The sequence below is a fragment of the Panulirus ornatus genome, chromosome 8, assembly GCF_036320965.1.
Source record: "Panulirus ornatus isolate Po-2019 chromosome 8, ASM3632096v1, whole genome shotgun sequence".
In the NCBI taxonomy this organism is placed as follows: domain Eukaryota; kingdom Metazoa; phylum Arthropoda; class Malacostraca; order Decapoda; family Palinuridae; genus Panulirus; species Panulirus ornatus.
The window spans coordinates 14,479,483-14,490,354 of record NC_092231.1 but is presented as its reverse complement, the minus strand read 5'-3'; the positions used below and the strand labels follow the sequence as shown (position 1 = coordinate 14,490,354).

The 10,872-nt window shown below is 38.8% G+C and overlaps 1 protein-coding gene across 5 annotated transcripts in view; it reads right to left on the bottom strand.

Annotated features, from left to right (window-relative positions):
- Nucleotides 1–414: 414 nt before the first annotated feature.
- Nucleotides 415–10,872, bottom strand: part of LOC139749839 (methionine adenosyltransferase 2 subunit beta-like) — a 119,597-nt gene continuing 109,139 nt past the window's right edge. For 4 of the 5 annotated variants that reach the window (XM_071664151.1, XM_071664148.1, XM_071664150.1 and 1 more), the window contains exons 6-7: nucleotides 8,011–8,256; nucleotides 415–3,410 (exon numbers count right to left, since the gene is read on the bottom strand). In XM_071664151.1, the coding sequence (XP_071520252.1) occupies nucleotides 8,014–8,256 (243 nt within the window). In that variant the 3' untranslated portion in view covers nucleotides 415–3,410; nucleotides 8,011–8,013. The remainder of the gene's footprint in view (nucleotides 3,411–8,010; nucleotides 8,257–10,872) is intronic. The other variant, XM_071664152.1, reaches the window with a different exon arrangement.

Sequence of the window (10,872 nt, the reverse complement as noted above, 5' to 3'; positions counted from 1 at the left end):
AGTCGTGGTGGTGGTGTTAGGAGGTGGAGCTGATGGTGTAAGGGGTGGAGGTGTAGAAGGTGGTGGTAGTGCGATGGCAATTAGAGACTGGGTTTTGGTGAGATAAGTGATGATTTGAGGCTGTGGTAGTGTTAAGAGTGGTATGGGTGGTGTATGGGGTGGTGGTGTGAGTGACAGCTGTGGTGGCAATAGGGGTGATTGTGCTGTGAGGGATGGTGGTAGCTGACATGTTCAGGGTGGTGATATGAGGCTGGTTACATGAGAAGTCATTTTGGTGTGAGATGTAATGGCGGTAATGGAAACAGTGGCATGAGGGGTAGGGATGGTGATGGCAGTGTGAAGGATGGTGATGATGATGGGGTGGCAACAGAAATGACTAATCTCCTGAAACAAAGGGAAAACAAACCCTATCACTGCATAACATCAGTTTTATTTTTTACTATCAAGACATCCTGTGAGCCAGTGTCATTGCTAATACATCATGAAGACTTGAAACCTCTGACATATAACTGAATACTGTAATTGATCATCATAAACATGTTAAAGGCATTTCCCTTTAGGGTGGTATCATCTGTCAACTAAAAATAAGAACTCAACAGCTGATGATGAAACCAGCATAAACAAGTACTTACGGGGAAACAGTGACAAACTAGTAGGGCAAATGTGACAATGGCTCCGTACAGAAGTGGATCATATGCCATGTAAATCAATCATTATATCCAATTTTTCTACACAGCCCAGTACTTTATGACCACATGTACATAAAGAAAGTGATTACATTAAACTGTGCAATCAATCGGGAAGTTGTTACCAGGCTCTGCCTGCTTGTCGTACTCCAGAAATTAGAGTCACCTTTAAAAAAAGCTCCATCACCATCTGTTGACAGCCATTTCAACAACCTTAAATAAATAATTTAAGTAATGCTGTTGGGTCTATAGTGCCTGAATGTGTGAGATGCAATGTCAGAAACCCAAGGAAACAGAGAAGATTTGACATAAATTGCTATACCACAAATGCAAAGCAAAAACATATACAACATAGACAGACAAAAAGATTTCTGTACTTTTGAAAATAAAACCACTAAAAGAAAATCCATTTGACCAACCTCCAAAACCTCTACAGTTATAATCAACAATAGAATAAAATCACTTTTATACTGAAGAAAAAAGAAAAGATATTCAAACCATAATACAAAGACTTACACAAGGTATCTAAGCTCTCCTTTACTCCTCCTTAATAATCACATTTACAGCATTTCCTGCACTCTATGGTCCCTAAACGATGGGGACATATTTGCTCTTGTAACAACCTATCTGTACAGTACAGGGAGCAAGGTCAACACTCATGGGGGTGGGGGGCATCACTAAAACTTCTTGATCATCACACAACATTTCAAACTCCTACATGTTATCTGCAATCACAGTTTCATCATATTTCATCATACAGCTTATTTCATTTATTTAGCAGTCTGTTACCAGTGAAGTACTTTGCCACACCCTTTCATTATTTTTTTTTGCATATTTTCTTTACTAGTACCTTGATTTCCTCTTACTTTACATCTTTCTAAGAAATTTTCACTGTCATTATCAGTTTGATTATAAAACCAGAAAGGCATAATCAAGTCTTCCAACTATCTTTTCTCTTCAATGTGGACAAATCTATAGCCTCTAGCATTCTTCTTACCTCACCAATCTGTAAGTATATTCCAGTATGAATCTAGTTCATGAACAAGAATAAGAGCAACTCTAAGACTGAGCTCTTGTATGTGGTTAGTGGTTACACTAACCTACTTATATCTGCATGATAGTCCAACTTCTTTACCATCCTCTTGAGAGGGGCAATGTCATATACCGTCTTGCAGTTCAAGTACAAAATCCACCCATCCACTTATCGTGTAAAGAACAACGTTTATCACAAAATTCGTTGCACAAAACTTCTCCAAACCTATGCTGAATCACTGTGGCAATTTCTCTTTTGACAGTAATCTTCCATTTGCTCTCTGACTCTTTTCCACCATATTACACACCACACTGTACACAGATACTAATATGCAGTTCAGTGCAATTTCCCAATTTCCTTTCCTAAAAACAAGCATGGCATTTGCTCTTCCACTAAAATTTCTTCTTATGAACTTTTCAATAACATTTCAAGGAGACTGTGAAGTGTTCCTGCACACTCCTAGAGTGTATATGGAAAGCCTTCATCAGGCCCATTCACTTTATGAAGATCAAGATGCTTTAGTGACTTAATCTATGTTTTTCTATCAATTTCATTGTATTTAATGGCCTGCTTCCCATCCTAACTCCTTAGTGCTGGGGTACAGTATCCTCCACTGCACATACACTTTGGGACCAATTATTCAGTTCCTCAAATATTTTCTCTCTTTTATCAACCCATCCCTCTGACTCAACAGTCTGATTAGATGCTCTTAAACAAGTAGTTCACACTTCATGAAACTTACAAATTTTCAATTTTTAGTTGCTGTCTAGGAGTGACAACGGTAGTGGTGGGGTGGGTTCAGGTTATTTAATGATGGTCAAGGAGGGTACTGGAACCTTTCAGTTCTCCCTATTCATTATTGTCTTAATAGGATATTCCTTCATGCACTCCAAAAAATTACAAATTCATGGAGTTTTTCTTCATGGTCTAATAACTCTTGTAAGTCTGGTTTTGCCAATTCATTATCCAAGTCTTAAAGTAATAATTTTGGTTCTTTCTTAAATCTGCAATATCACCCTAATGCACTGTTTCAATATTCTATGCCTTACTTAAGATACCATCATACAATCCATATATTTCCTAATAATTTTGGGCTTTGACAGTATATGGTCCCCTCTGCAGCTTCACAAGAAAATTTCTATGATCTCTTCCTCTACTCCAGCCAATAAACTTTGACTCTCTTCTCATTTTTTTTTCCCCCATTTCCAATCTCCTCCACTCAATTATGATCTGTGTACATTATCACTTCAAGGAGCCCCCTACCATCTTCTTGCCTTTACTTGTACCATAGGTCTGTTGAAGTAGCAGTCTCTCTCTATCTCTCTCTCTCTTCTTCTTCTTCTTCAAAATAGAAGCAGTCTTAAATTCTCTTGCAATCTGCAAGCCACATCAATATACACTAAAATTACCATGAAAAGTAACTCTTCTGACTGTCATACACACACAACCCAGTCCACTATTGTAGCAAAGAATTGTGCAAGTAACCTACATGTACCCCAGTGTTAAAGTGTCATATTATCTGTATTTAGCATGACAACAAAGAATATTTCTTTTGACAAAACTGACAAATTCTTGGCTAAAAGATTCATCACAGTGTCTCTCAAACACTGAAAACACGAATGTGCCTTTGATTCTTTGCTGTAACGAGTCCTTAACCTTCCTTATGCAGCTCATCTACTTCTCAAATACTTCTGTTGATAAAAGTAGGAAAAAAATCAATATCATGATATATGCTGCTCAAAAAATATCTTCAGCAGTCCATTAAAAGTCAGATTTATGCTTCATTTTACATGCTGAGCTGAAACAAAAATCTTATCAGTCTAATAGCATCTTCAGAAGAGTAATTATCTATAAATCATAATCATAGAGATATAAGCTGCCATCATGCCATTTATCGTTACATTCAAAGCTAAACTAATATATATGAATAGCAAGATGATGAGAATATTGGAAAATGAAAATAAGAGGTGGTTGAGGAATGCTGTGCAAAAGAAATAATGGGTTGTTAATTGAAATTTATAGATTAAGACAGTTTAGGATCACAAAGAATTATCCTCTTACCCATACATGACCTCCAGTTCATATATAATATGGGGCTAGTTGAACTGATAAAAGAAAGAAGGTTCTGACATATAAAGGACATTAAGCTGATCTCTGCCTGAACATTCTAAGATACTACATCCCTTCCAGTGACCTAGCTCCTGAGTGGGGTAGGAGGATAGAACCATCCAACACTGACCAAAGCAGTTGTTTTTCTTCCTTTGTAAACTGCTCCAGTCACACACTCCTACTGTCACTAAATGGCCAGTTCTAAATATCAACATGATTCCTATTAACTACCAGAGTGAAGGTGTTCTACCCATGTATCACCATTAACTCTTATGCCTAACTCAATAGAATATACCAGATGCACACAGACAGTTCAGGCAGCTTCGGATAGTGATCCCTGTTTCTTTTGAGATTTTGGAGGGTCTATAGTTCATGGAGCCTACATGTACAAGTAGGGGGGGCTAATTAGTATACACATTAGATATTCAGTTTAAGCATACCACATTTTTTGGGTTTAATCAAGGTGTGAAAGCTTCCCAGGATTAAATCAAAAGAAGGGGTGGTGCCAACTTCTATGAATCAATAACTTTCCTTTCTTTCATCTTTCTCCTTTTAATAAGACCCAATTTTGTAAGAGACTGGGTTGATAATATTGTTTTATGAACAAGCATACTAAGTCAATATAAAAATGTGTACCTTCCCAAAAGGTAGTAAAGTTTAAAGTATATATCTTTAATGTAACCGGATGGTAACACACTGTCAGTTAAAGACCTATATTCTCTTCATGTTTTTCTTCTGCACACCCATCAAATAGTAAGTAATCCTATAATAACATCTTACTCTCTTTCCTACTCACCAACAAAGAATATACTATGATAACAAAAAGGAACAATCAAGATGGTATGCAATCAATGAAACACCCAATTCTTAGGGATGGAAACGCCCTGATAGTGGGGAAATTCAATTACGTGACAGACAAGGGGAATCTGGATTTTAACTGTGATTGGGAATCATGGAGACAAGTTTTTAGAGAGTATATAGAAAAATTTCCCATACCAACATGTTAGGGAGTATACAAGGATGAGAGGGATCTTAATCTTATCTTCACACACAATAGTATGGATATCTTATCTTTACACACACACTAGCATGGATATCTTATCCTCACACACACTACTATGGGTACTGAGAACATTATATAATATAAACCAATTGGAAAAGTGATCATATTATGCTAAAGTTTGACTATGTGGTAAAAGAGGCCATTAAAAGAACTGAGGTGAGACAGGACATAAAGAGGAGATATAAATGCAGAAACAAAACAAGTATCAATAATCTTTATGGTACACGAGATTGGGAAATGGAGTTCCGGATCCAAAAACTAGAGTTTTGTGGTGATAGGTTACGAGAAAAATTACACTGAAGGAGTACAATCATCAGTACCTCAAGCTTCAAATTCAATGAGAATGGTAATAGAGAGGATGTCAAAAATCAAAGGATCTTTGAGATGTGCAGTGGCAAAGATATAGATGGCACTCCAGTTAGTCAGCATTTGCTAGGTATAAGAGAGCAAGGAGTGAGTACAGCAGGATAAGAAAGGAAGAACAAAGAAATTGAAAATAATATTGTGGAAAAGGTAAGTGAACTGCTGTCTGATAAGGAGCAGCTAATGCAGCTAAGGGATTCTGAGGGAAAAATTGTAGAGGATGATGTAAGGATATTTGAGGAACTGAATAACAAGTTCAAAAGTATATTCACAGCAAAAGACACCAATGAGATAGAATGAGAGGGAGTTTTGGATATCACTGAGATATCAAGAAAAGATATTAACATTGCACTAAAAGGACTTGACCTATACAAGGCTCATGGTCTTTATGAAATTTCACCACATGCACTGAAAATGTATGCAGATATGCTACATAAACCATATGATTACTACAGATGATGTCAAGGGAATGGTAAAGGGCAAATATCATAAGAAAGGAGGTCAGGAACAGGCACTGAACTACAGACTGGTTTTACTAACAAGTATTGAGCATAGGGTTCTGGCAAAGCTTTTTAGAAAGCAAGTGGAAGACTTTCTACAGATGAGAAATTAGAAATTTCCCAAGTGAGAAACAGGACGGTTTTAGGTTAAGGAAGTCATGTATAACTAAACTCTTAGAATTCTATGAGTGAGCTCAGCCCAGGAGAGAAAGAAAGGGTGGGTGGACTGTTTGTACATAAAGCACAAGAAAGCACTTCAAGCTGCATTGCATGGTGGCTGATTAGGAAACTGGATCACCAGGAACAAATAAGCAAGGATGGGAAAAAGTGACTTAAAGTCTCAAAATGATTGTTATCTAGAACGAAATGAGCTTCAGGATTCTGTTGATGGCCACACAATAATCATGTGATGCAGCAGCTTACCAAGTATTGGATGGTTTAGCTAGTGGTGTGGGCACACAAGCAGCCAGCTCTTGGGATCAAAAACCAAAGTAATACCTATAGAAGGTGGAAAGTGAACCAAAAATACAGCATAGGGCAAGGGGTCAAGTTTGGAAGTTAGCCTGTGTCAGTTTATAAGTTGGACTGCTTTTGACTCAACTCGGTCAAGTAAGCATACAGTACTAGAACCACCCCAAATGTGAAAGCAGTGCTCTAAAAAAGGATGAATCAATCCAGTGTAAAAGCGGAGCAACTGTTCAGAAGAGAAGTAGTTTCATTATTCAAACAGGACACCCAGTTTCTTACAGGTAGACTTAGCTATTCCAGTAATGTAGGGTTTCCAAGAAAGAATGGATGTTACAGTAATACCAGGTACGTTCACTGACTCAAGAGAGGAAATTACAGAATCGTCAAAGGAGAGACAAAAGTTGAGGAGATTTTGATAGATATGGGTAAAAACAGGGTCTTGGAGGCATTAAACTTAGCAAGATTTTGTCTAACCCACTAAGATATCTTGTTCAAGTCTGAGTTTATTGAGGAAGCTGTGTCAAGATGAGATGCAGATTGAGAGAGAAGAGGAAGCAGAATTAAAGGATGTGGATTAATGAAATGTTGAGATATCAGTGTACGAGTCCATTGTGGAGGAGAGGAAGTCATTGCAAAAAAGAAGAAAAAGTGTAGGGGAAAGGACAGAACCATGAGGGACACAGTTATTGATGGAGAAAAGGGGGAGCCTGATCCATCAACAACCACAGAGAGGAAGCTAGATATGAAGGAGTATTCCGAGGGAGGGAAGCCAAAAGAGGGGAGCTTAGAGATGAGACCCTGGTGCCACACCCTGCCAAATATTTTGGAAAAAGTAAAGCTCCAGTTCAATTTTTGCAATATGATAAAAAAAAAGAATCAAACACGTCATGAAGGTCACAAAAGTTATGCATCTCTTCATGGTTGCAAATGACTGGTTATACAAACAACCAGGAATAACTCTTCTTGACTGGTCATCCACATTTCCTGACCTAAATCCAGCTGCTTTGTCTGTTTCTGGCACTACCTTGCTACTAGGGAAATGGCAAACAAATGCACACACACACACATATATACAAAGAGGATATAGGTGTCAGAGGAGGAGGAAACAAGGAGAACCAGGAGACCAAACTGGAGGTGAAAGGATGGAGTGAAAAGGATTTTAAGCAGTCAAGGCCTGAACATACAGGAGGATGAGAGGCGTGCAAAGAATTGCGTGAAGTGGAACGATGTCACATAACTGGGTCAAGGTGCTGTCAAGGGACTGAACCAGGGAATATGAAGCATTTGGGGTAAACCATGGAAAGGCCAGTGGGGCCTGGATGTGGACAAGGAGCTGTGGTTTTGGTGCATTACACATGACAGCTAAAGACTGAGTGTGAAAGAATGTGGCCTTTTTTGTCTGTGTTCCTGGCACCACCTCACTGAAGCTGGGGGCAGCAATGCTGTTTCCTGTGGGACAGGGTGGCACCAGGAATGGACGATAGTTGTGACAGTGAAACCACAATTAGGTAGGAGTTCAGATAATTCTATTTGATCTGTATTTTTCTCTACAAGCTGCATTACATGTTTCACAAAGACAATCCCCCTCATCAGGTGCAAACAATTCACAAAGTTTTTAAATCCCAACACCAACACACAGACTCATAGCCTGACCTCTTATGGCGATGCCAAATGTCAGGCCAGTGTAAGTATAAGCAAAGATCTGCCATAAGTACAGCATTAGAATAAGTTTAAGCATGCATCTTTCTAATATTAAGCAAAAACGATACAAATCATATCCAAACATACCTTTCACAGCCATGGAGTTAAACAGTCCTTTATTCCATCTTTAAAGTTAGTGTGGTGAGATATGCCTAATTCAGTGAGGCGAGATCTATCCATTTCAGGATCATAAGGTCTAAGGGCCCCAGGAGTGAAACTGGGAGTAATATGGGCATGAGGAAGTGAGAAAATTTGAGACATAACTAATGTCATCTCATACTTTGTAAGCTTTTCTATTCCACTCCATTGAAAAATTCCACTGATTGTTTTGCCCTGCAAAAAAAAAAAAAAAAAAAATACAAATTTAATCAATCATATGTAGAGAGAAACTATAAATTTCAAATGTTTTCAAACAACATGGATATTATTCGTTATTCCTGTCTATATAGGACCAAAAACAATTTAGGAGCACTTTCTTATTGCAGAAAAAGTGGGAAGAGATCAATGAAAAATGAAAGAATTTTACCTATGCAGCCAAAATGAAACAATATATGACAAAAAATCTAGGTTCTGAAGGATGAAAACCATTTGTCAACTGTCAGCACAGCCCCATAAGCATAAGAGAATACTTGCTCAGTAGGTGGTTTAAACACAGTGTTACCCTTCAAAATGAGATTTGTCCATAAAGATTCATTCTCTTTAACCATTACACTACATACAATGCCAGCAGATGCTCATTCAAGGGACTCAATGACCTTATAAAACAAACCACCATCACCTACAATGTCACAGTAAGGAGGTGAGGTGGCACCAGGCACTTTCCGCCCATTCAATGTCTGATTACAGGCGTCTGAAACTCGAGCCTGTTATTATCCACACTCAAGATATGGGAGTTCAAAAGGTAAAGTGGTGAAAAAAGTTTGATAAAAAGAAGTGAATGCTCACAGGTTCTCCCTGTGGAAGAGAAATGGTTTTCATTCTTCAAAACCAGTTTTTCTCACCTATGGACAAAGCCCTACAAGCAAAATGAGGAATCTACCCTGACTACCAGCTGACCCTATCCTGGACCATCCTCTACTGATAGCAGCATACTCAAAGCCAAATGAGGAAGACCAACCAGTTCTAAACAGAACACTGTTGGACAGACATTGTTGAATACCAAGGACCACATTTGCAAATCTCAACAACTGAAAGGTTTATAAAAGAAAATCAAGGAAAAAGCTGCCAAATCATGGACTGCATGAGAAAGACCTTGATGTGAAAGAAGAACCAAGTTCCTAATAAAATCAGATATATAGTGATGTTGTTTCTTGCTAGTTTGGGAAAGTTAGCTAAGCTAGACTAAGGCTTGATGCACACATAGCTCCACTCACAGGATGCTCTCACTCTGCTCACAGTCATGAGTAATGCACATTTACTGCTCCAGTCATGCTCAAACAACAGTCATCCTATTCCACTCGTTGCACACTATCTAGAGTCAGTGCATCTGGCAGTGGGAGCAGATGGATTTTTCTTCGTGTGAGTTGGCTATAATTGCCATATCTCTGACGAAGAGGAAGAAAAAACAAAAAAACAAAATAGGAAAGGGAGAACTTGGCTACCTCCATCCAATGTTGGAGGAAAGGAAAATTAAAGGGTACTTTCACGCCCTCTATCCTTATCTGATTGATGATGAAAGCAAATTCTTTCATCATCCTACATGGTTGGTTTCTTGGGGCTGATAGGGAAGGATGGAGGGAGCCTCCCACCTCACTGATGACTGGGCCAAGACTGGAGCGAGACCGATGGGTAATGTACAATGTCATTTGCTCCAGTCGAGGTTCATCGCTCCACTCAAAATATCTTTTGGATGACTGTTGCTTGCACATGATTGGAGCAAGAGTGAACCATGAGCAATAGTATGCATGCCCCCACTGAAATACATGTAAAAATATTCAACAAGAGCAAGAGCGAATCATGTGCAGAGCTACTGTGTGCATCAGGCATAAGGGTTCCCTTAGGGATCTGAGGTTCCACGGAAACAAAGGGAGTTCTATGTCTGTGCTGGTGTCAAAGTACTGGATGTGTCTATAGTTTGTGTCAATGGAGTCTTCAATCCTCTGCCATACTTTCTGGGCTGCTTCTCTTAAGTATGAACCAATTGCTTTAATTTCAGTCATCATGTTGTTCCTCAATATCATCAATGTTGGGATACTCTTCATTTGAGATGAATCATAGCACCCTATTTTATATGGCTAGGGGCTCCCTCTGCTTTGAGGCTCCACAGAAACTAAGGGTATTCCTTGTCTGTAATGATGTCAGAGTCACAGATATATTAGAGGACTTCTCTTAATCATGAACTAACTGCTTCAATTCTTAGTCACCCACACTATTCCTAAATATTTTCAGTGTAGGGGTAACCCTCATATTGTCCTATTTTGTATCCATGTTAACTACACCATGCTTGCTTTGGGGGCAGGATGCATGGATATAGGGGAGTAGGTAAGGACAGGTATCATCATAGCTTTCATCAGATGCAATTTCTTGTCTTTCTGGATGGTGCCAGAATCTGAGCAAACTGATCAGAGTCACTTTTCCTAGTGATTCTTTTGTTGATATGATTTATCATCAAGCATTGTGATGCAGGACTATGACCCACAATTTTGCAAGTCATTTGGTTTGCTACCTTGTTTCCCTTTATAATAATGTCATAGGGTTTATTCTTCCCAGCACCACTACAGAGAATTTACTTCTTCTTTTCTTTCATACTATTCGCCATTTCCCGCATTAGCGAGGTAGCGTTAAGAACAGAGAACTGGGCCTTAGAGGGAATATCCTCACCTGGCCCCCTTCTCTGTTCCTTCTTTTGGAAAATTGAAAAAAAAAAAAAAAAACGAGAGGGGAGGATTTCCAGCCAACCGCCTTCTACCTTCTGCCTTTGCTAAAAGTGTGTTCCAGAGTTAAGATGTT